Consider the following 26,932-nt stretch of genomic DNA (forward strand, 5'->3'; position numbering starts at 1 on the left):
CTCCACCCTACCCAGCATGACATCCTTCTCCAACGATTGTTTCCTCAGGACAATATGTCCAAAGTAGGAGAGACAAAGCTTAGCCATCCTGGCCTCCAAGGAGCACTCTGGCTGCACTTCTTCCAAAACAGATCTATTGGTTCTTTTGGCAGTCCATGGCACTTTCAGTATTCTCCTCCAACACCACAACTCAAAGGCATCATTTCTTCTACGATCTTCCTTATTCACTGTCCAGCTTTCGCATCCATATGAGGCTACTGAAAACACAATGGCCTGGGTCAGGCGCACCCGAGTCCTCAAGCTGACATCTCTGCTCTTCAACACTTTAAAAAGTTCCTGTGCAGCAGATTTGCCCAGTGCAATACGTCGTCTGATCTCTTGACTGCTACTTCCGCGAGTGTTGATAGTTGATCCAAGAAGAAAGAAGTCCCTGACAACTTCAACCTTTTCTCCATTGATAAGAATGTTGTTTATTGGTCCAGTGTGATAAAAGATTAAAAAAAGAAAAAAGGTTAGAAAACCAACTCAAGATTAAAGAAACCCAAGATATAGAGGAATACATGATCTTTGTTGGGATCCTGGAGTTAAAAATCATACCCACACAATATTACAAGTATTATTAAGATATCTGGGGAAATTTGGACTCTGAGATAGTGTATCAGTGTTGAATTTCTTGGATGTGATAATGGTATTGCAGATTTAAAGAAAAATGCCTTTCTTTTTAGGCATTTATATTCAGCTATTTAAAAATGAAGTATTATGATCTTTAATTTCAAATGACTCAAGTGTACTAAAAATGTCTGTGTGTGTGTGCGTAAAGAGACAGGAGGATGCAAACTTGGCAATAAGTGAATTTTAGTGACTAGTATGCTAATGCTATTATACTATTCTACAGACATATACATAAAAGTTAAAAGACTAGTATAACATTCGTTCAATCAAGTATAAAAAAAAATCTATGTATGTATATGGAGTCCTGGTGTGGCACTGTGGATTAATGCACTGGACTGCAAAGTTGGTTTGAACTGCAAGGCCGCAGCAACTGCAAGCTCACCAGCTGCTCCTCGGAAACTCTATACAGGGTCATTATGAGTCAGAACCAACTCAACGGCACTTAACAACACACACACACACACGTTTTTTTCCTGAAACAACCTTTTAACAACAAAACAGAAACCAACATTCATGTCTTCTAGTAGTTAGGTCCAGATAGTTTTGTCTAGTATTTTGCTCATCCCATTTTTGAAATAATGTAGAGAAACTAGATAGCAAACATAATAAATGGAATCATTGTTTAATCTGAAGAAAAGTCATGATCACTCTATTCAAGCACACAAAAGGCACTTTTACAAGAAAACTGCCAACCCTTTGGAGGCAGAGACCACATTTTAGTTGCCTTTGTAACTCTAATGCCAAACCTAGTGTCTTACACAAGCAAGTACTCAACAAATGCTTGGTGAGTGACTAAATGAATAAATAAATGTGAAAAAAAGGGAAAAAAATCATGTTTGATACGGAAACAGGTTCGGTTTGGATTTGATGGAAGAAGAGATTCAGGGTGACTGGCAGTGGACTGAAGTACTAAAAAAAGTCATGGACTCTTTTTATTTATTCATTTATTTATTGAAATTTACAATAATAGAATAAACATATATCTTGAATATATTTTTAGAGAAAACTTAGCACTTAAATGTTCCGATACTTTTTCTACATGTATGATAATGAAAACAGTTCCTTAATATCAAGGATTCTGTCTGTTAACATTCAGTCAGGTTGAAAAGGATCTGAAAATTATGACATGTGGAGGGTAGTAGAAGCAACTAAGGAAGAAAAATCATCGTGTTTGGGATTGGGTGTGCAACTGGCTTCAGTTCTCTTCAGGGTTGCCATGCAAAAGAGGGAGGAGAAATACTCTGAGCTGCTCATTAGGTCAGAACTAGAACCAGTGAGCAAAAAAGTAATAGGCTAGGGAGTAAGTAACTATGTAGATATTAGCAACCTAAGAAAAAACTTTCTAACAGAGACATGCCCAATAGTGGAACAGCTTGACTTAATAGACAATGAACCACTGTCATCAGAAGTGTGTAGGCAGAGTAGGTGTGACACCTTCCAAGGTGATTGTTTTTCCTTTGAATCAGAAAAGGTATTTTTGTTTTCAAAAGTCTGAAGGTCATTCTACAAAGTTGATATTAATTCTAAGCAGGTAAATTATTCACAAATGAATACTTTGAATGTTTCAAGGTCTTCAATGGTCACATGGTAACTAGAACATCATGATCACTTTGTCCCTTGCATGTTTTACCTATAGATGTAGGCTCTACTTTATTTACTACCCAAGGGAAATTCAGGTTTTCGCAGTAGGTAAAATAATGCCATATCCTGACAGAGGTTCAGAATGCTCTGAGGTATTTCAAAGACTCTAAAAAAAATTTTGTAGGAATTTTTTTTTTTTTTCTTTTTCTACATTCCGGGCCACTAGTTGTATACTCCATTATTACCTCAAACCTTGCTTGTTTTTCTACAGCTGCCTCCTAACTAGATTTTTATCTATTATCTCTTCACTCCTGTAATCCTCTTGAACATAACATATCTGCCTAAAAACTCTTTTCAACAAACTACCTACTTAAGAACCTAGAATGAGTCATCCATTTATAAATATGTATGATAAAGGTTTAGAAGGGACATAAAATACAAATAGCTATTAAAGTGGTAGAATTGCAGATAAGTATTTTTTTAATGTTCTTAAGATGTGGCACTAGTAAAGTTCTAACAATAAATAAACTCAGATTTAAAAGACTCTACAAAGATTCTGTACTACCTAGCAGATCACATACAAAAATTCCAACTTCGCTTCTTAAATCCCGTCTGTTCAGTCTTCATCTCCTTCATTTAACACATCTCCAATTACTCTTTCAACACTTCACTAATTGCCTATTGTCTAACTTTTTTACTTTCTCCTAACTGTTTCTCTTCCTTCCTTTGCCTCAGCGCTACTCTGCTCTGTCTTTGTGCCTCTTTTCATCATGTTTGCTCCTTTCCTCACCTCCAGGGCTACTATAACTCACTTGTGTGTGTTTCCCTCTTCCTAAAGGAGCTCTGGTAGCGTAGTGGTTACGAATCGGGCTGCGAACCTTAAGGTCAGCGGTTCGAAACTACCAGCCGCTCCGCGGGAGAAAGATGAGGCTTTCTACTCCCGTAAAGATTTACACCCTCGGAAACCCTATACAGGGTCGCTATGGGTCGGAACCGACTCAATGGAACATAACAACAACAACAATGTAGATAAAGCTCTCCTGAAGGTAAGGTTCTTTTCTGCTCGCTCATCAGTGCATCCCTAGTACCCAGAACATTGCTCTGCACATAAAAGGGGTTTCTGAACTGTTTGTTAAATGAATGATTGTCATTTCCCTGACTGTAAGAATCAATAAAGCTATTCCCCTTTTTGAATTTTGATGTAAATTGGTAATATAAAATTGATTTAAAGACATGTAGTTTTTATATTATTTTATGCTTTTCTTCTCAATGTATGTGTCTTAATGTTTCCAATGGCATTGGGTTGTTTCTGACTCATGGCGATCTCATGTGTGTTAGACTAGAATTGTTCTCCATGGGCTTTACAGTGGCTGATTTTTCAAGTAGTCACTGGGTGGACTAGCACTGCCAACCTATCAGCCAGCAGCTGAGCATGTTAACTGCTTGCATCACCCACAGACTCGGTGTCTTAATGTTGTTGCTGTTGTGAAGTGCCATAGAGTCGGTTCTGACTCATAGCAACCTTGTATAGGGTTTCCAAGGAGCGGCTTGTGAGTTTGAACTGCTGACCTTACAATTCCAACTGACCCTGCGGTCCAGTGCTTAGCCTACAGTGCTACACCAGGACTCCGTATTTTAATGTAGGTGTCTCTAAATAATGATATATATATCATTCATGCTACCTTATTCAATGCTTCAATTCAACATTTTAAAATTAACCACCTACTGTTTGTCAGGCACTTTAGTAGGCACTGGAATATAGAAAAAAATACTGGATTTAATGAGTCAATAAAGACAAAATGGAATCTTTCTTTGCTAATTTCTTTCAGACAAAATAAATATGCCTGAAATCTATAATCTAAATCAAAATTATAGTCAGACTATACCTGTCTATCATCTTTCTATCAAACCCATTCAAGGGAATTATGTAAAATAAATATAGGACATACAAGTTATCCTGAAACCCAACATTCAATCATTAGTGATAAGAATAAATAAAAATTTGGAAAAAGTTTTTGACTGGTTTGGGGTATTGGCATTTAATGATTTGCTGTTCTAAGGTTTTTATAGTGACCAGAAAGACTTTGAAAAAGTGTGAAGGTGTCATGTCTAGTTTCTAGTTTAAGTAATTTTAATCTTTGTATGTCACATGGACATTTTGGAAGCTTCTATATGTTGTATTTTCCCAGAAGCAAGTAAAACAATTTGGTAAAGAACACAGGTAAAAAAGATCAGTAAATTTCCTTTTCCCCCATTAAACTATGTTTATTATGCCAATTTTAATTACCATGCAATCTAATGGATTTAAGGCTTATATTTTCCACATCACTAGACATCACAAACATGAAAGCATTTATACTGTCATTAGACATCAATGTTTGCACTTGGTTATACATATATACAGAAATTATTCACACATCTTAACCTTGCTATTTCCTCCTTTCAGACCTATGTAATTTTACTGTGAAAGCAGCTTTTTAATAAATGGCATAAGAAATACAGCAAGGCACACTTTTTTTAAAAACCAAAACTAAACTTTTTACTCATTACCACCTCAAGAAGCATGAAAAATGAAACTGTTGTACATAATCCAATAGTAGAATATCACCAGTTACATTATACAACACCATATAGTTGTTTCTTGAAGTGCTGCATAGATTATTTTTTAATGAAATAAATAAAAATGGTGTTTGTAAAAGTTGCTTAATTTTAAAAGAAGGACTAGTGTTTCTTCTTTATGCTGCAAATTAAAAAAAAATGTTGGCTTTTTAGGTAAATCTCTTTCAATAAACATAGGCATATACCATTAAAAAAAATTTTTTTTTTTTTTTTAAGAAATTGGTCAAGTATTGGCAGGGGTCATTCCAGGCAGGTGAACATAATAGACCATCAATTTGGTGAATTGCAGAAATTTCTAAGAGCAGAGCAGGAGGGGAGGAAGCAAACAGAAAGTCTCACTGAAGAGACAGGGTTGATAGAGGTAGCTTGGGACAGAAATCCAGGGTAGAACAAGCAGCTTTGCTGAACTTCAAAGACGATCACCTAAAGAGAACCAGTGCACACATCCAGAACACAAGGCTCATGTGGACAAACCGCATTCAGAAGGAAGAGTCATCTTGGGAGAACTCAATGTAACAAACGGCAGTGATGTGATGAAACCAGAGACCAGCCCAGGCTGGGGGTATGAGGCCACCCCTGAGTTGTAGCCAGGCTTTTCTACAAGAAACAGAAAAGGAACAAGAAAAAGAGTATCAGAAATGTCTGCTTCATTTACAAAATCAAGCCCTTTGAGTAGCCATCATGACTGCCATTTTGAAGACCTCCTGAGAATACTTTGAAGTGTTTCTATATCAATGTGAAAAATTCAAAGGAAACAAGTAAAATCATGCTTGACCCTTACTTTGAATCTCACTCACTCTAGCCTGTGAACTCTTTTGAACCAGGGTTTCCAATAGGTTCTTCCAGGTTCAGTCAAGGCAGATGAAGTGAAAAGAGAATGAATCTGAATTTTTTAAATTTCAGAGAATGGAAGGGGAAAAATTATGAGTCAGCCCCCTGCTAGAAATGAATTTCCCTCTTAGAAAACAAAACCAAAAAAGCATACACATTGCATAGCAACCAAATTTCATGATATGGAGAGTTGGAAACAATGGTGCCCTGCTCAAATATGGCACCTGACTACACTACATTAACGTGCGTTACTCCCTTCACCCTGGGCTATAATTCACTCTTTCTCATCAGGTTCCCCAAAGGGCTCACTATGCCTCTTCTATTCCAGGACTTTGATCTGTAATTTTTCCCATTTTGGTATAGGTCCACTTCACCCCAAAATTTTAAATTTAGGTCGTGATTTTGATTTGTCAGTAATGACTTAACTGGTTTGAAGTCCTGCTTTGAATACTAAAGAGAGTCTCAAATCAATATGAATATGTAAAGCTACTGATACCAAGTGATGCATCAAGGTATTAACAATGGCTTCACAGATTGGGAAGCTGGAGTTTGAGGTTTAACTCTTCCTTCAGTGACTTTATGTGTGCTATTGAACAGTTCCTGGGTGAAATATTCATAACATTGTGATAATTGCAAATGTTTCAGCCCTTTGTCTATCTAGTGATATAACAGGGGCTGCTAGCTCAAATACAAATCCATTTTATTTAATATGCAAAGAGGATTGTGGAAATGAGAATGATTCTATTATTCTATTATTATCTAAACATCTGATGGTTTAGATACAAATGTGTTCCAAAACCAATCTGTTCTGCCTGTTTCTAACTAGTGAAAAGCAACCTGTTGGATGTGAGGTTTAGGCAATGCATGATGCTGTTACTTTGTTGTTGTTGTTGTTGTTGAGTGCTATCAAGTCAGTTCCAACCCATAGCAACCCTATATAGGGTCTCCAAGGAGCAGCTGGTGAGCTTGAACTGTCAACCTTGCAGTTCAAATGGTTTTGCAGTCTGGAGCACTAACCCATAACACCACACCAGAACCAAGCACAGTTGTCTGGGTTTAAACTGAGTTCTGACATCTGATGTCAGGCTGCTTTGCTGGCCTTCTTGAACTCAATATTCTCATTTTCTGTATCTTGCTCTCTTTTTCCATAACCTTGAAACCTGTTTAAATGCCACGAAAAACTTTAGCAAAAAGTGATTTGTTGGGAGCCAAGATAAATAGGGAGAGTTATCAAGAACAAGGGGAGACAGGCAGGAACAGATGGGGCAAAATTTGATATGGTTAAACAATGTAGTAACTCAAGAAAGAGCACGGCATATCATTCAAATACTGAGGACATGACTCATTTGAAATCTGGCCACTGGTTTGGGAATTGTTAAGTGAAGAACAACTGGTCTTACTAAATGCTGCCATTCACATTCTCTCTGGATAATCAATTCTTGCAATTTGGCCCATTTGGAAAGGGGCAAACCAGATTGGCTGAGGCACAGAACGTGTGTGTGTGTGTGTGTGTGTGTGTGTGTGTGTGTGTGTGTGTGTGTCTCACAGGTGACACCCAACAAAAGCTTTGCTATTTATTATGACATGAAGGAGCTCTGGTAGCGTAGTGGTTACGAATCAGGTTGCCAACCGCAAGGTCGGCAGTTTAAAACTACCAGCTGTTCCGCGGGAGAAAGATGAGGCGTTCTGTTCCCGTAAAGATTTACAGCCTCAGAAACCCTGTGCAGGGTCACTATGAGTCGGAATCGACTCCACTCTATTTGACAACAACAACAAGAAGTTACTTAGAAGTGCTGGCTAAATAAAAAATAGTCCACATCTAGAGAACTCCTGAAGTGAATTTAAAGGTATATTTGAAATGATTATACCTGTATTTTAGTACACCTGTACTGCTTATACCTATATTGTTTAATGATAATTTAACACACAATGACCAAAGGTAGTTTCTTAAACCTGCTTGGCCAACTTTGAACAAAACCATAAACTTAGTGTCAGTCTGACTAGTGGCATTTCTGTTGTGTTCATGACACATGCTTGCTCTTACAAGTTTGTTCAGTTTGGTGAAAAGCTGAGCAGCAGTACTTTTAAAATAAAATCTATCTTGGTGTGGTGCTGTAGGATAAGTACTTGATAATAAGGTCAGCAGAACTGCAAGGCTGGTGCTTCAAACTCACCAGCCGCTCCTTGGAAGCCCTACAAAGGGGTCGCTATGACTTGGAACCAACTCAACGGCACTTGACAGCAATATAGATGTGTATACTTAAGCATGGAAAAATATAAGTCATTATTTAAAATCTAAAATCCCCAGGCCACCAACAATTTCACAAATCAATAAAGTAGGCAAGACAATTGAGCTAAAGAGTTCCAAAGGAAATATATTCATTGCCTTCCAGTCAAACTGAACCCTAAACCATCAAAAGTAAATCAAAAGGGAAAAAAAGAGTACATACTGGTTGTATATGATAAGCTAAAATTTTATACCACTGACTTTATCCAGCCAGAAATTTAGGGTTAAGCCATTCATCACAGATCAGAGGCTTATGATGAGGATTATGAAGAAATAACTGTCAGAATACTGCAGAAAGATTAGTGCCAAGTACATCTCTCAGGCAGGTCGTAAGAGGCACTCCAGTCATGCATTATGTGCTTCCTCCAAATTAGGCAGAGAGATCGGAATCTATCCAGTTACCTTTCCTTTGATGCAATTTGCTGTAACTGACCTCTCTATTTTCATAGAAACATGACACAGAAATGAAGATAGTGAGCAACACAGCAGGGGACCTGCAAATCAGTACAAGTGCATACTGTTCAAGACCATATTCAAACTTCTCAAACAGTTTCTGTGGGTTTCTAATTAGAAGACAGTATACAAAACAACCTTTTCAAAAATATGTTTATTTATCTTTTGGTTACTGTTGTGGACTGAGTCTGCTGTTCTAAATTGTTGTCTCTCTTCTGTGCAAAATGACAATCATTTTTATCAACTGAAAAAAAAAATAAACAAAAGCAAAATAGCAAACTGAATTTGGGGTATTTGATTCTGATTAAAAGAGCACCCCAACTGATAGGCTTTCAAATGGTTTCAAGAAAGCAGAGCTTCTTGTTTTGCTCTTTGGGATCATATGGGATGTGCAAGCTTGTGTATTTTCCTCGATGTACTCCTTATATTCAACCCTGAAGGCATGTCAGCATTTTGAGATTAAATGGCACGTCCTGGTTGGTAATACTTTAACCATATGTGAATATTTATACCCAGGTACACAGTGCTAATGACTGATGGAAAATACATGCTTCCAGATGTTTTGTCCACATGATACTGAAAAAGCTGAATAGGACCAGTAGATATGGCTATTTAAGCAGCCTTAGGCTGATAACAAGGCATTTGGGGGTGATGTGAGCTCTGCAGGGTAAAATCTGCCTTCTCCCTTTACCCGAGATAGAGCCAGGCTTTGCAGGGACTCAGCAAAATATCGCCAACTGGCAGGCAGGCTGGCGGATAGCTCTCTGCTGTCTTTGCCCGTGAAATGTAGGGGTTACACCGATCCATCGGCACATTCATCTTGCCATGTCTCAGGATGGAACTGCTGATCATTTCCATTTCATTTCAATTCTAAGTCTATATAAAGGAGAGAAGAAATTCCCAGAATACCAGAAAGGGAGGAGTGTATTCCACACCAGTCTCCTCAGAGGATCTTCCTATGCCAGAGCTTCCCGAGCTCCGCATCTCAGCATGACTGGTGACTTGAGGGTCACAGTCACATGATGTCATGCTTAGAGTGGTGTTTCTTTCAAGCCTTTATCCCCTTTCAGAAAACAAAATCAGCCAGGCTCTACCAGCCCTTCTGTGGAGGTTTGGCAGAGGCGGCAGTACAATCGGTTCTAATAGAACTTGTTTTGAAGCAGCTTCTGGAAGCGCAGTTCCGATCCCTTCCTTCATGGTCAGTTTTGGTACATACTGATGGAGAATGAGAGTTTATGGGGGAACACATTTTACAGAAAATACATTTCTCTCGCTCCTACTTTTGTTCTTACTTGCAGCCAACTGTAAATAGAGTCTAAGATCTAAAAAATGAGTTGAGCTACATTAGTAACTAGGATGTCTTTCCTCAGTTTTGCATACTGAGTTTATTTTTAGGTTATATATATATATGGTATAGATTCCCCCCTCACTCCCCATTTCTAGCAGCTCTACACAGAATCACACATTTTAATGAGCTTAGGGCACAGGTGTTGCAGGAAAAAAATAATGATGTTTGCCATTCATCTTTCAAATTAAATAATGTGTTTTTAAATAGTAACTTTTTTCATAATACATTATGGGAACAACATTTATCTGTCACATTTTAAAAGATGTATTTGTAATAAATGTAAATTACTTTTAGAAAATCAGTAATTAGGCTCATCAAAAAATAAACAATCTGCCACAAAAAAGATAATCTTTAGCATAGTTAAGTATAATAACTGTTATTTGAATAAGTTAACAAATTAGGGTAGATTGCTTCTGTAATTCATTTCCTATAGCACGAGTTTAGGTTACAGCATTAAGCTTCTAGGATGGGGGGGGGGAGGCGATGGCATTAGGCAACTCACACTTTGGTGAAATACAGCTTTCAAATTTGAAAGCTCAAATTTTCTTCTTTAAACTTCACTGAGAAAGCATATTCATTACTGGGGTTTGGAAATGGGAAATAAGGGAATTTTGGCGCCACTTCTACAGATACATCATCATCTCAGAATTATCAATCAATAGCTGTCTTATTAAATATGAAGAGAGGAATGACTTTCTTTTAAAATTTGATGGAAATAAGTCTGTCACCTTCAGGCAAAATTCAAAAATTCTGTTTTTATCAAAATGCCATTAACTTGTCATGTATTCTCTCTGCATTTGCTTTCTGTGTCTGTTCTCAATCTCTGTGTGGATAAATAAGAGTCTCCTCTTTAACATCAACTTTCCCCTCTTGTTTGAATCCTCAGACTCGGCTATGATTAGGAACCATGACAGCATAGCCTTCCACTGGGGGAGGCAACTGTGATGATAGTTACAATAGACAGAAGTATAACAAGAGAGCCCAAATCAGAAGCTGCTGCCTTTAACCTAATCACTGTTCATCTCCAGGCATTGAAGGGACCAGACAGCTTTCTGCACAGGGCACTCAAGTGTGAAGTTTTTATGCAGGAGCTGGGATCATCGGATATAATTACAGTTTGGATAACCATTTTTTTTTCACCCTCAATGGAAGAATTTGAGACTCTAAATTGCTCGGATACTCAGAAATTTTATCTTCTACTTGTCAACAATGATGTAATAAATGTATTGCCATTAAAAATGCCAGTTGTGCTTTTTTTTTTCCCCACAGTTATTTCTGTGTTAGGGACTATTTCATCCCCCCAAGTGTCCTAGTCAGATAAATACCTTCCGTTTCTGTCATTCTGACTAGTCTTTTCTCCTATCTTGGTTTTGTGGACTCACGCACATACTAAATACACACACATTTATATGCAAATAACTCACAGAAAATGTGTTTAAGTGGTGGTTCTAGTGACTGCATCATCATCTTTTATGCTAGATCATTAAAAACATGGTTTTACATACCTTTCAATGAGATGATTTTCATGCTTGGGGAGGGTTACATTCTACCTATGCATATTTCGCTGGCAATCTTCATGGAGATTTTCTTCACAGGCTAAAGTTTTGGGATTGGGTTGCAATTCAGCATTTTGTTTTGGCTGCTTTGCCTTTAAGGAAAGGCTTGGAGATTTAGATTTGGCTGAAGCCACATTGCTTTCTGGCATTCCAGATTCATCTGGGTTTCCTGAACTCTCCTTTTCACTGCCCAGTCCTGAGACAGTAGTTAACTCAGAGATTTCTTCATAGCCACTGGAAGTTTGAGAAGGACCATCCACGTCCTTTCTCACATCAGATCCTTTCTGAGGCAGAGGATTCAAAAGAGTTACCACACCTGCATTATTGACTTCTTGTTGTTGGGGTTGCAGTGGTTGCAGTGGTGTTGCAGCATTGTCAGGAACTGCAGCTTCATCTAGAGGAGCACTAGAGAAATAGAGGTCCCCTCCCTCAGGGTCATCCTCCACACAGGCCTCAAAGAAGCATTCGATGTCCTCCCTGTCATCTACACCACAGTCGGCAGTGTCCAGGGGCAGCGGAGTACTGCTCTTCTCTACGTAACTGGTGACCTCCCCACAGTCGCTGTCATGAGATGAGAGGGATAAATAGGAATAAAAGTCCCCTTTTCTCAGATGGATGGGCCGGTGAGAATGTTCCAACACTTTCTCCTTGATTTGAGTTAAGGAAGCAGGAGTCGCCACCTCGTTTTCAGGTTGAGATTTACTTTTCAGGGCTGTTGAAGCCATGTCAATGATTTCCTTCACAAAGTTGTGTACTGAGCAGTCTTCAGCATCTGTTTGATGGAAAACATCTGGTTCACAGTTACAATAGGAAATGTCATCACTGATAGCAGCATTTTCCTCTGTTTCCTTTTCAAGTGTTAGGCAACACCCAGAAGATTGCCCATCCATATTTGGTGTATTGATAGAGGAAGATTTCAGTACATCAGAGTCTTGTCTATTGATAACCCTGGTTTCTGAAGGGCATTCTGGGCATGTCTTCTCAATGGAAATAGAAGCAACACTGTCATTTTCAGAATGGTGGTGGTTTTGACATTTCTTTGGAAGCTGTCTCAGAGTTTGGGGAACATATTTCCTTCCAGCAGTATTTGAATCATCTGAGCTACCTATAAATGCCTTGCAAGTACACAGTTCATTCTCTGAAACCTTTCTCTCAGACATCAGATTTTCTGATGCCTTTGAAATACCATCCAGTTTGTCCTTCTGCCTTTCGGGGGTGCTCTCAATATTCCCATTCTCCATGTCAGCCATATAGGGATCTTTATTAACTTTGAAAATATTTTTCTTATTTTCTCCCTTTGTCCCCAGCTCATTGGTAAGGGGTAAGTTCTTGCCATTTCCATTATTTTCAGAGAGACATTTGATAGAGCTATTTAGAAGGGCCTCAATATTCAGGGTATCCGTGGGATTTGTCAACTCGCTGCTACTTACGTCTTTACTGCTCTTGATTTCATCACTGAGATTGCACTTCCTCTTATCTCTTGTCAAGGAAAGCTTTGGCCTAATCCAGGTCTGCAGTTCATTCTTTATGTAGTCCAGCCCTGACATCAAGTTGCAATCTTCATAAATTTCATCATCTGTTGCAATACTGGAGTCGTCATCCTCATCTTTGATGCATAACTCTTCTTCTGTCAAGGTGAGCGTAGAGCTGGAGAGGAGGTCACTGTCATCTTCATCATCGGTGCAAGCAGAGGTACAAGAGACATTAACAATCATGCTGACATTGACATCACTTTCATCAGCCACTGAACGAGTCAGGCGCTTCCTGAATGATGCATTTGATTCCGGGATCTTATTCTTGTGCAGTACAATATCCTCTGAGCAAAGAGAGAGCTCATCACTGCTGCTAAGTTCTGTAAGAGATGCTGCTGAATCTTCATTGATGGAAGATGCTATGTCTAATGACAGCTGGCCAGTAAAGGACATCTTTTGGGAACTGCTTTGGAGAGTGATATCGGAAATGCTTCGCTTTATCTTTTGTTCTGAGGGACTCTGAATATTCTCCAAACGATTCAGGAGATCTAATGTCCTTTTGCTGAGTTCACCAACTGAGCCACTGCTGGCACTTATATCCCCAGAGCTGTGGCAGCTAAAAAGATCTTCATTGCTTTTATAGGATGTCAACCAACTTTCTAAAGAAGTACTTCGCTGGAGACTGTCACTGCCGTTTTTAAAGATGCCCAATCCAAATAAATCACCCCCTGGAGAAAGCGACTCAATGGACGAACTATGAGATAAAAGGGAGAGTTGTTTGGCATTCTGCATGCCAGTGAATGTCTTCTCTAAATCACCAGTTTTATATGAATTGCGATCCATTTCATGGGATGCACTTGCCAAAAGCCTTTCGTGGGGAGGTGCATCTGGTTGTAACTCTGTACTCTGATGCTTATATTTGCAGGATTTTTTATCAAAATAAAAACCATGAAGTAGAGGATCCTCCACATGTGTTCTTTCACTCTGTGACTGTTTCATTATCATTGGTAATTTGAGTTTTGAGCCTTGGAGGTACGAGTAATCATAAAATGTAAACACATCATGTTTTCCTTGTAATTCTTCTCCCAAACAATCAGGGGTATGTTTGGTAACACTGTTTAAATCTCCAACTTTACCATTTACACAACTCACTGGTGAAATGGATGATTGAGAGCTATTTGGAAGTTTAATGTGTTCCTCCTCATCTTTAAATTTTGGCTTTAACACGTTAACTGCATCTCCCATTTGTAGGTCCATATGGCCAGCTTCAGGGTTAGTTGGGGACCCATCCACTGCATTGAGCAAGCACATCTCAGAGTTGGTAGTGGTTTCAGTGTCTCCTTCACTGACAATTCCACTTTCACTGCCTGAATTCTGACTCATGTCCCCTTCATGGCATGGGCAGGGCTTTACCAAATTGGTCCCCCCTAGAAGATCTGGCAGGGATTTGGTAGATGAAAATGAAGAATCTTTACTGAGACTCTTGGTTAAAGCAGTAGGTTGTGTCATGCTGGTGATCTTTGGATTACTTTTCAGAAATGGCATGTGGTTGTCTTCATAGAGCTCTACATTGTGGAGGCTGTACACTTGGTAAATGTGTGGACTGGAGGGAGTAGTAATACTTGAGGCATATTGAGATCCCCTAAGGTCTCCAGCCTCCTCTTCATAACCAGGGTCCTCACTCCCTGTCTCTTCAAGGTTCAAGGAAGACATGGCACATTGTTGTTCTTGATCAAGGTCATTTGATTCTTCATTCAGACTAATTAATTTGTTACTTATGTCAGTTTCATCCCATTCCAGGGCATCCTCAGTTGTACCATTTAGATCCATCAAGCCAGGATCGATGACATTCAAAGTCTCCTGCATAGAAGAAAAGAAAAAAAAAGAGAGAGAGGAAGAGAAATAATTAAGGAACATAAGCATGAAAGTTTTAGCCATTCAAAATCTTTTGGAAGCGTCAGGAAAGAAAATTGCCCCACACATGGATTTGAAAGATAATATAATTATTAGCTTGAATCTTCTCTGGAATAACATCCAAAAGTTACTGAAATATGCTTTTCTATTTTTCTATTACTATTTTCAATAGTAATTTGTAACTGATTATTAAACATATATTAAAACTGAACATTATTGCAACTAAGTTATAATTTATGGAATTGGCCATTTCATATTGATTCCTCTATACTTTGAATGTTAGGTTGGTTAAAGGAAGATAAAACTACCATACGACTGAATGTAAAAAAGATCTATGATATCTCTTAAGGTACATTTGCCCTGATTCTGCTTCAGTTCCAAAGTCCATAACGGACTAAAGTCCATAATGGATCTACAGACACACATGGCAAACTCCTAGGTCTTCAAATTCTATTCCCAGCTCTTCACGTAGCATCTTTTGCCTGGGGTCTTGGAATAGAGTTGTAATCACCTTGAAAGTGATTCAAGGACCAGGGGCTCTCAACTGTTGAGCCCTTCCTTAGCCTTCCCTTGCAAAACACTGCCTGGCGGGAATCCAGTCCTGTATCCCATCACACCCAAGAAGAGCAAACACTTGGCTGGTTTTCTCACCTTGTGTTAGTCATCTTCCCAGTCTTACAGTCCCAGGACTAATGATTCTAGGCAATTCTTTAACCATAGTTCTTTCAGTCCTTATCTTTCCAGTCTCTTTATAGCAGAAATTTCTGTTTGGTACTTGTGAACTTACTTGATTTTATGTGAAAAATCAGCATTATGCAAAAATGGAGTTTTGTTTTATTTTCTGTTTTCAGGCCATCCATTTGGCTGATATTTTTTTAGGAAATATGATCACAGAAAAAATAACACCTGAGATTTGCTTATCTGTTCAGCACAGGGATGAATCCAGCTATAGATTATCCCTCTGCAATCCTACCGCTGTTCTTGGCAGAAGCCTCTCCCCCCCAGCCCCAGAATAGTAAGTATCTGAAGATTTTCCTGGTTCCCAAGAGTGAAGTAGCCCTGATTCCCTTACACTGCTGTGTGCCCAGTTGGGATTACTTAACCTTTCCTTGGACTTCCTGGTCTTGCTACATTCTGGGAAAGAGTAGTTGGACAGCTCCTAAAGTCTGTCCAGATTCTCTCATCATCCTCACGTGCCTATTCAGTTGTCTAGATTTATGCTAGAGTCAATTCAGTTGATATACCAGGGTAACTATTGTTACTAGGGTTCCACTGGCACGGTGCTGCCTGCAAGTCTACCTGTGGCCATGGAGAAGGCCAGTTCAGCAAGGCAGCTGGACCAAGTACCCATGCTAGTAGGCGGAAGCAAAAGACACCTGGCAGCACGGCCCAGCTTCTTAAGGACTACCCATCCAGAGACCGTCTTCAAGGGAGGGGACGCTCCAAATGCACTGTTGCCATATCTGCTGCCCAAGTAATGCACAAAAGAGCCAGGTAGAAGATTTTTGACTATCTTCATTAATGTGAAATGGTGGGTAATGTCATTGACTGTTACTAAGTGAGGAGTAGATATAATACAAATCTTGTTAGGTCCCCCTACAAACAGAAACACAAACACAATTTTGTAGTTCAGTTTGTACTAGTACAGAGTGGCCCGGAGGGTAAGCATAGTTCTAGAACAAGGGAGATTTGCTCAAGTACACACTTGGTTGCTTACCAGCTCTAGAATCCTGGGCAAGTTGCTCAACCTTTCTGATCCCCAATTTCCTTATCTGTAAAATGGAGATGTCTTTCAAAGCTCATTCTAAGTATTTAATGAGCTAATGCTTGTGGAATGCTGATGAGACTATCAGTATAAGGCTGCTATAATTTCTAGTGCATGTAGAATTGTTTCAGTGGGGCCTTGACTCAATCTCCTTTTTATCTCTTATTCTCTCCTCTCTTTCTCCATCATTCCTTCTAATTTGAGCTTAAAACCACAAGGGACTCACGGTATGGTAGGCGGAGAAAGATGACACACAGTATAACACGTCAGATATTCGCACAAGTCACAATTATTTAAACAATCTGGTTGAAAAGCAGGCCATGATGCTTTTATTTCTCAGTAGTAAGGGGGAGTTCTGGTAGCATAGTGGTTATGAATTGGGCTTTCTAAATTCAAGGTCAGCAGTTTGGAACTACCAGCTGTTCCGCGGGAAAAAGATGAGGCTTTCTGCAGGGTCACTATGAGTCAGAACCGACTCCATGGTACTTAACAACAACAACATCAGTAAGGGGGTGGGGCGAAGGCAGGGAAGCTTTACCTGGAGCATGTTGGTGGAACTTTCCTAAGAAAGTCCTCAATTCTTCCTGAAACTAGTACTTGAAGGATACCACACAAACACATTAAGTATAAAATACCCATTAGCACTCTGTTATACTGGATATGTAAGAGATTATCTGAACAGCCTACTTATATTGAAGAGTCTGGTTACAAAGTAAACATTAATTAGGGATTTAAAATTTTTATAACAGAAATCTTTCCTCTGCCAAGGCTTCAGCAGTTAATCTAGAATACTGGTAGTATCACACTTGCTTAGGGATGGGGTCCATTCACTGTGATGAATTTTTATTAGAATTTCTGTTTATTCTTTGCTTGCTGATAAAGGAAGTACTAATGACCAGTTAGTATGGTTAATGAATGTTAAAATCCTCAGCTGTAGGAACAATCAATCAGTCTAATCAAATAGTATATTAATTTCAAGTACTGTCTTGGCTGACATTGGACTCTGCGAGTGTTAATAAATAATTGAATTAGTCTTTCATAGGATCTCTCTTTGTACCTCTCTGGTTGACTTTAACATTTAGCAACACAGATTTTTCCACGAGGGTCCCAAACCTGAGGGGCTCACATTCAGACACGGGAATTGTACCATCTAGTTGAGTATCAGCAGCTTAGCCCAAATAATGCCTGCAACTCAGACTTATCTTCCATGGCACAGTTGTTTCCTGACCAAATGCTGCCTTTATGGGTTTACAAATCCAAGTCTAAGCATAAAAACTTAGCAGCACCTAAAAGAACAAATAATTTTCTCAATAAAGTGGTTAGAGTAGGAATTTTCTGTAGGAAATGATTAGATTTTGGATGTAGTATTCCTTTTTCTTTCTTAACTCTCACCTTTTATAACCCTCTTAAATTTATGATTTATGAAATTTCTGTGTGCCAATTCCAGAGAAAATCTGGCAGGATTCACTAGAACACATTCACCTGAGATTTTAAATATTATGCATAAGGGAAGCGCTACTCACTAGGCCCTCCCAGCTTGCCTTCCTGGTTCAGACTAAACCCTGCCAATATTTTCAATGAAACCTCCATTTCCTCTGGATTTCGCTTCAACCATAAAACATATCCCTGGGGCAATAAAGTGTGAAGAGTTTCAAGTGGAATAACATAGGAATATTTATATAACTGAAAAAGTTGACTTTTTAAAAAAAGATATGCCTGCACAGTGATGTAACTAATGGGAAAATTATTTCCTGTGGTGGTCTCTTTGATGATGGCCCAACATGGTGAACAATCCACAAACTAATTAATAATTGTTATTCATTGCAGGCAAGTGAAAGAAAAATACATTTTCCTTATTTCATTGTTTTTAAAACATTAATTCAGTTTTGTAAGGTACTTTTGTCTTATCAGTCATGAGTAAAAAATTCAAAAGGATGCTATCTATCCACCTAAACTGAAAAATACTACCAATTACTGGATCTTTGAACATCTCTATATTGATAAAAAGTTTTGTTTCTGTTTTCCTTTCCTTTCCTTTTCTCTCCCCCGAAACAGGCCCCAGGGAGCCCCTTCCTCTTCACTTGTTTCTCTCTCTCTCTCTCTCTCTCTCTCTTTTTTTTTTTTGTATTTTGTTCCCAGAGGAATTATCTGGTACTTTTTAAAAAGACCAGATTATTGCTCTTGCTCAATTCTTGATCAAATGATAAATCAAAATGGATTCAAATAAAATTTAAGGGGTTTGAATGAAACAAAATGGCTGTGTGAGTAGTAAATAAGATTTTAACAGAGTTTGCAATTCCAGAGATAATTCTAAATTAATTTGTGCAAAGGCCTTTTATTTATAGACCTGCTTCACAGATACTGAGTATTGGCCTAAACCACTTCTACTGTATAAATATCTTTACATATCTTTATAATCCACTTTCCATAAACTAGCAGCCAAACGGAGATTGAAACAGCTTCCTCTTGCTGTTGTTGTTAACTGCCGTAGAGTCGGTTCTGACCCACAGTGACCCTATATTGGGTTTCCGTTGAGTGGCTGGTGAGCTTGAACCACTTACGTCGTGGTTCAAATCGACTTTGCAATTTAACACATTAACCCACAACGCCATACCAGCACTTCTAGCTTCCTCTAGATTCCTTGAATTTCCTTTAAAATGTTGTATCTTTTGAAAGACATTCTCTGAAGCATCTCAGAAAGACAAGGGTGAACTGAATGTTGTAGTTAAACTTCTGAAGCTCGGAATGGGCAAAATCACCAGGAGGAGGACTTGCTATTTGAGTTCCTCCTGCTTATTCTAGATCTGGGAACTTACTGTGCAATTCAACATGCAAACATCTGGGAGGAGAGATTTACTTGTAGAAAAGTAAACTACATCAAAAACATACAAACTAGGACAAAAATTTAAAATAGCTGTAACTGTTAAATGTATAAAAATATACATGCTAATCTTCCAGGAAAAGGAGTATACATGGAGATGTGAGGGAGTGGGAGAGAGGAAGGAGAAAATGATATATACATCAGGATGAAGAAACCAATTTAAATAAGAAGAAATTCCACTCTGCTTGTTTAATGTAATATTTCCACTAGTAACCCTCATTCTAAAACTAAAGTGTCTGAGCATTAGATGCGTAATGATTTGCCTAAGCTAGACTTAAACAGAGATTTCATAGTACAAAATGATATCAATAACAACAAACAGCTAGTCTTAGACAACGAAAGTCAGCTTTTATAAGTAGTTTGAGTTTGTAAGTACTCAGTCTCTCATTGAGCAGAGAATGGATTCAGAGATAGGAAACGAAATTTAAAGCTAAACAGAGAAATAAATAGGAAAAACCACAAAACTGTTAACTGTGTATTTTGGGGTGTGGGACAGTAACTCAAACAGAACTGGGTTTGGATCATGGATCCTTTCTCCCACCTCTTGGTTATAAGACTCCAGATACATTATTTAAATTATTTATGCTTTAGTTCACCATTTGTCTATTTGGGATAATAACAGTATATTGTGCTGACTTTAGAGATTATTATGACCTTTAAATGAGAAAATATATATAAAGTCCTATGAGGAGGGCCTAAGGTTCTGGTGTGTCACTGTACGATAAGCACTGGACCGCAAGGTCAGTTTGAACTGCAAGGCTGAGGGTTCAAACTTACCAGTCACTCCTCAGAAATCCTGGACAGGGTCACTATGAGTCAGAACTTAACAACAAGGACTCTCTAGCACACAGTAGGAGAGCAATGATTGCTGCTGTTGTTAAGTGGCATTGAGTCAGTTTCTACTCATAGCAACCATGATTTGGGTTTCCAAGGAGTGGCTGGTGGGTTTTAAGCAGTCCAGTGCTTATCCTCCAATGTCACATCAGTACAGCAATGATTGGTAGTTATATATTCTCTGAGCTTTGATGAGAGGTGCACAATGCAGTTAAGCATTAAATAATCTAACAACGTTTGCTTTAAAACTGCTGGTTGGGTAACTACTTTCTATTAGCATAACCACGCACATGGAATTCATTGAAATAAACATTGATTAGGACCCATACTCTCAGTTCACTGCAAATGTAGTTATGGACTTGCTTTGTGTGCTCTGGGTGTGATTATTTCCTAGGGGATAACCAAATGAGAAAAAGACACCTGCCCAGCTCTCAGAAAAGCCCAGAGCTCAAGGACTTTTTTCTATTTCCTGAAAATAATCTTTTTTTTTTTTTTTAAAAAAAGGCAGGTCCATTGTCTGTGAAATTCTATCACAGCTGACACATTAGAGCAATCAAATCTTGCTCACTATCTATGAGATTGACAATAATGTTAAAGTAACTTGTCTCAGCTCAGAAAATGCTTTGAAAGTATCCCACACTAATGATCAAAAACTGTTCTAGTGAATGCTCTTTTTCAATAAGGAAGCTGATCAGAAACTCAAAACAGACAAATAAAATACAAAGTCATCTCACAAATATCACTAAAATGAATACTGACATGGATATAGTTCCTGCTCTGACTGCACAGATATTTCTGAGATGGTTGAAAATTAAAAATCGATTACATGTTGTTTTAAAGTAAGTTTATAATAGAAAATATTTCCTTTATTCTACACAGAGATCAGGGTGGTCAATATGGGGAGAAATGAGTTTTCTTCCCAGATCAGCACCTAAACGAGAGTCTGGTATAGAGTAGGTTCTCAAACCATGCTTATTGACTGAACTGAAGGGGGAAAGACTTGCCCATGGGCTTGTGAACTGCTGAAAGGATCTGAAGAAGGGCCTTCAGGTTAAACTCTGCTATGGTACAACACTTGGAGAGTCGCTGGCTTTCAAGATGGTACCACCTCTCAATTATAAAAGCTGGTAGAACAAAATGGAACCAAGGGATACTGAAAGGATTAAACAGGAAAGGTGTGCTCCAGGGTTATATCCTTTCACCATATTTATTCAATCTGTATGTTGAACAAATAATCCAAGAAGCTGGATTATATGAAGAAGAACTTGGCATCAAGATTGGAGAAGATTCATTAAAAATCTGCGATATGCAGATGATACAGCCTTGCTTGCTGGAAGTGATGACTTAAAATGTTGTTGTTGTTAAGTGCTGTGGAGTCGGTTCTGACTCACAGCGGCCCTGTACAGGGTTTCTGAGGCTGTAAATCTTTATGGGAGCAGAAAGCCTCATCTTTCTCCCACAGAACAACTGGTGGCGAACAACTGACGACAAGAAGCACAACACCACAAAAAAATAACTACTAAAAAACAAAAAAGACAGCAGCCAGCAGGAAGGACACCACAATAAAAAAAAAAAAAAAAAAAAAAAAAAAACAAAAAAACCTCATGAATGGACCAATAAACAACATCATGATAAATAAAGAAAAGAATGACGTTGTCAAAGACTTTATTTTGCTTGGATCCACTATCAACACTCATGGAAGTAGCAGTCAAGAAAACAAATAATGCACTGGATTAGACAAATCTTCTGCACAAGACCACTTTAAAGCATTCAAGAACAAAGACACCAGTTTTAGGACTAAGGTGCACCTTACCCAAGCCATGGTATTTTCAATTGTCTCATATGCATGTGAAAATTGAAAAAGGAGTAAAACAGACTATAGGAGAATCAATGCATTTGAATTACGGTGTTGGAGAAAAATACTAAAAGCACCATGGACTGCCAGAAGAACAAACAAATCTGTGTTGAAAGAAGTACAGCCAGAATGCTTCTTAGAAGCCAGTATGGAGATACTTTATCTCTCATACTTCAGCCCACGTTCTCAGGAGGAACCAGTCTCTGGAGAAGGACATTATGTATGGTAAATTGGAGGATCAGTGAAAAAGAGGAAGACCCCAATGAGATGACTGACCCAATGGCAGCAGCAAGGGGTTCAAACATAACAACTGTGAGGACGGAGCAGGACCACCAGGCAACACTTAGTTGTGCAGAATCAGAACTGACTATGAGTGGGAACTGACTAGACAGCACCTAACAACAAAGCAGCAATTAAATTCTGAAACATCATGGTTAAGTGAGTGAAGCCAGACACAAGGTCACATACAGTACGATTTCATTTATATGAAACATTCAGAATAGGTCAATGCACAGAGACCAAACATAGATGGGTAACTGCCAGTGGCTGAAAAGAGTCAGGAGTTGGGTGAAATAGCTTCATAGTTAAAGGGTTTCCTTTTGGTGTGATGAAAATGTTTTAGAACAAGATTGAGGTGATTTGTACACAATATTATGAATATACTAAATGGCATTGAATTGTTCACTTTAAAATGGTTAATTTTATATTAATTTCACTCAATGAAATCAAAATAAAATAATGAAGAGTCCGCAGTTTTGTTGAGTTTCAGAGCATAGAGCCCCACGAAACACAACAAGACTTCACTCTGTTGAGGATCTTACTTATAAAAGATAACAACATATAGTAATTCCTAATTCACATATATCACTGTGTATATATTATCAAGAAGGATCATTTCACTACGGGGTTCTTAGTTTGCACTGTGTATATGCTCATCATTCCTAGAAATGCTGAAGAGCAGAGTGTCCTGCATATAGTACTTTGCTCAATTCAAATTTACTGAATTTCAACAGTGAGCTCTTTTGAGAAAAGAGAGAGAATATAATGAATAGAATCTTGGTTTATTGGATAATTTAGCACAGTCACCAGGGACTTTCTGATGACCCAATACAACTGAGTCTTCTTTGACCTTATTTTACTGGATTCTTTTGAAGTATTTGTCTCTATTTTTCTTGAAATATTCTCTTCCCTAGATTACCTTGAAGGTAAGGTAGTCTTAGACTCTTAAATATTGCTGCGTTCTATCATTCTGTCTTTGTCCTATTTGTACCCAAAAGCCTCACCTGGATCATTTGCCTTGGCTTCAGCTACCTATGGTCTGATTGTCTATTGCAAGTAGTTCCCCACTTACCACGGGGTTCTGTTCTGATGACTCCATCATAAATAGGTTCTACCTTAAGTTGACCACAATTTAAAAATATATATTTTTATAGTCTTTTATTATCAGCAATTTTATAACTATGATCATTAATTGTACTGGTGGTTGGATATATTCCATATAAGTATACAGATATGTGTTACAACATATTATGAAGTACACATTACTAAAAATAAAATAAAATAAATAAAAACAGTCATAAAAGTGCAGTTTGTCATAATTCTAATATGCTGTAAATCAGAGACTATCTGTACTTGGATGGGTAGATAGGCTACACTGAGGGCAAAGGGATTAGGGAATTAGTAGAGCAAGAAAATGTATTCTAGCAAGAGGGAACAATATGAACCCATAGCAGATGGGACAGAGCCTTGCGGACACATACGAAGGAGGGATGAGCAATGGGCAAAGGAAAAACAACAGAATAATCCAAGTAAGCCTGGCAGAATATTCTAGGAGCTCAGGAAGAGAAAATATTAGCATACTGTGTTCCTTAGAGTGTTAAATGAGCACAGCAGAGACGAAAGACAAGAGGTGAAGGAAAAGCCACTGAACTAGTAAGAAGAGAGCCATTTGTAATTTTACACAGAGTAGGTCCTAAAGACTGGTGGGAGAAGCAATGAATATAGGACATGGCAGAAGTAGGAGGAGTCTAGATTCCACTGTAAAACTGAGGTCACTAGGGTTGGTGCTCCTCAGTTGGGCAAGTCTTTCTCCCTTCAGTTAATTCAGTAGGCATTATCCTTTTTACCATATTTATTCAATCTGTATGTTGAACAAATAATTCAAGAAGCTGGATTATATGAAGAAGAATTTGGCATCAAGATTGGAGGAGACACATTAAGAATCTGGGATATGCAGATGATACAACCTTGCTTGCTGGAAGTGGACTTAAAATATTTTCTGATAAAGATCAAAGACTACAGCCTTTGGTATGCATTGCACTTTAATGTAAAAACAAACAAACAAAAAATCCTCACCCATGGATCAATAAACAGCATCATGATAAATGAAGAAAAGAATGACGTTGTCAAAGACTTCATTTTGCTTGGATCCACTATCAACACGTATGGAAGTAGCAGTCAAGAAATCAAATAATGCTTTGCATTAGGCAAATTTGCTGCACAAGACCTCTTTGCTTTTCATTACACTGCTTATCTTACAGCGCCACACCAGGTTGAAAAGGTCAATGAGCATCAAGTTTTGGTCATGTAGACAGACATACTAACACATGTTAAGTGTGACTTTTAAAGAGTATTTTGTAATAACCATAGGAAATTTTTGTTAAAAACATAAGACATTTCTGCTGAACACTGTACAGAAATTTTATAGGCAGTCACTATGGTTTCACCCCCTCTGGCAGTGTCATCCAGGGGAGTCCCTAATATCCCCTGCAACTCCCAAGTGACATCACTGTGTTCATCACTTTTCTTGTCTTCTAGCACTAGTGTAGGGAGCTCTGGTACCATAGCAGTTAGGAGTCAGGCTGCTAACCTCAAGGTCAGCAGTTTAAACTTACCAGTGGCTCCACAGGAGGAAGATAAGGCTTTCTGCTCCTGTAAAGACTTAAAGCCTCCGAAAACCCTATACAGGGTCACTATGAGTGGGAACCGACTCCACGGCACACCACCATCACCAGCACCAGTGTGCAGTCCTGGTATTGTACTATGGGTTAATGCACTGGATCACAAGGCCAGTTTGAACCCCAAGGTCAGTAATTCAAGCTCACCAGCTGCTCCTCGGAAACCCTGTTCAGGGTCATTATTGCTGGAACCAACTCGAAGGCACTTAGCAACAACAACAGTGTGGCGCTGTAGGATAAGCACTAGACCTGCAAGGCAGGTTTGAGCTGCAAAGTAGGCAGTTCAAACTCACCAGTTGCTCCTTGGAAACGCTATATGTCAACTATGAGTCGGAACGGACTCAACAGTACTTAGCAACAACAACAAAACACCAGTTTGGAAGGAGAACAGAAGTGGAGAAATCATGGAGACCACAGAATGAATAAGGAGCTCTGGTAGCGTAGTGGTTACGAATCGGGCTGCGAACCTTAAGGTCAGCGGTTCGAAACTACCAGCCGCTCCACAGGAGAAAGATGAGGCTTTCTACTCCTGAAAAGATTTACACCCTCGGAAACCCTGTAAAGGGTCACTATGTGTCGGAACCGACTCAACGGCACTTAACAACAACAACAGAATGAATAGGAAACTCATCTCTGTCTTTAACCCCAGACATAGTAGCTCATCTTGACTCTGTGTCTATTTAAAGCCAAAAAGAAAAAAATCCTATTTATTTTTTTTGGATTTGACTTTGTTTGTGAAGAATAGATTGCCAAGAACTTTAATCTCTTATAAACAGAGCGATCCTGAGGCTATAGGACAGAATTCCAGAGAAGAAAGAGGGAGACACAAAATAGAAGTTTTTAGTTCCTCCCTTTCTTCCTACAACTTCCGTTTTTGTTACTGGCTCTGCCCTGCTGCAATAGCACTATTTCAATTACGAAGCAATATGTTTGTGTCAAAAATCAAGGAAACTTAGATATGATGATAATTTATAAATGATCATTACATGTAGTAGCTTTAGTGTTAGTAGTATTAAAACTAGGTGGTAACAATGAATGCCTTGTAGCAAGCTACACTTTTCTTAAAGTAATTCTTGCATGTTCATCAAGTTTTCATATTTGTTAAGAAACCACTGCAGGAAAAAATGTTAACTCCCCATCTCCGCCAAATCTGAATGTTTGGCTCAAAGCAATTAGAAAAATAATCTACTTTCATTGGTGAATAACTTTTTATCTTTTACTTCCTTTTGTAAAATTGTAGTTTTACATGTGAATATATGAAAGCTTAAAAAATAAAAACTCACAAGAGACTAAATAGGAACATTAGTTATCTTTTCTCAATCACTATTCTATGTTTCTTTGGAATTTTCTCCAAGAGTTTCAAGGAAATATCTGAATTTAGTATTTAAATGAAAAAAAAAAAGAGTTTCTTAAATAAAAGGAATTTATCTGACCTCTTTAGTAGGATATAGAACTGAAACAAAAAAAAGGAAGCTCAAAAGAAAAATCACCTCAATGAAGCTCTAAAAAGCCCAACCACAATGAAATGGTGGCATTTTCTTCAGTCAACCACATGGTAAATCTATTTGGATAACGATGACAGACTCACATGCCACGTTGCATAAACAAATTTTCCCCCCTAATGATAACATCTGGCCCCATTTTGGGGGGCATTGTTCTAGCCAGTTGATATTTGTCTTTTGACTGTCAAGAGTTAATACAACATTTGCATTTTGTGTTCCTAGAGTCATTTTTGCCTCACCTTTGTCTTATCAAAAATTACAAGTATCTCTCTTCTTTATGATAATGATTTAACATTAATAAAAATCTACATTTAAAAAGCCTTCTAAGAATACTGGTAGCTTGGAAAAGGAAACGAGATGAGGAGTCATGTAAGCAAATGAAGTTTTCTTACACATGGACTTCTC

The 26,932-nt window shown here is 38.4% G+C and overlaps 1 protein-coding gene across 1 annotated transcript in view; it reads right to left on the reverse strand.

The window, feature by feature from the left end:
- Positions 1-3,899: 3,899 nt before the first annotated feature.
- The window catches only part of AKAP6 (A kinase (PRKA) anchor protein 6), a 516,985-nt gene continuing 493,952 nt past the window's right edge, over positions 3,900-26,932 (reverse strand). The window contains exons 12-13 of the mRNA XM_006835360.1: positions 11,297-14,679; positions 3,900-5,469 (exon numbers count right to left, since the gene is read on the reverse strand). Coding sequence (XP_006835423.1) covers positions 11,338-14,679 — 3,342 coding nt within the window. The 3' untranslated portion in view covers positions 3,900-5,469; positions 11,297-11,337. The remainder of the gene's footprint in view (positions 5,470-11,296; positions 14,680-26,932) is intronic.

Source organism: Chrysochloris asiatica, unplaced genomic scaffold (assembly GCF_000296735.1).
Source record: "Chrysochloris asiatica unplaced genomic scaffold, ChrAsi1.0 scaffold00017, whole genome shotgun sequence".
NCBI lineage: Eukaryota > Metazoa > Chordata > Mammalia > Afrosoricida > Chrysochloridae > Chrysochloris > Chrysochloris asiatica.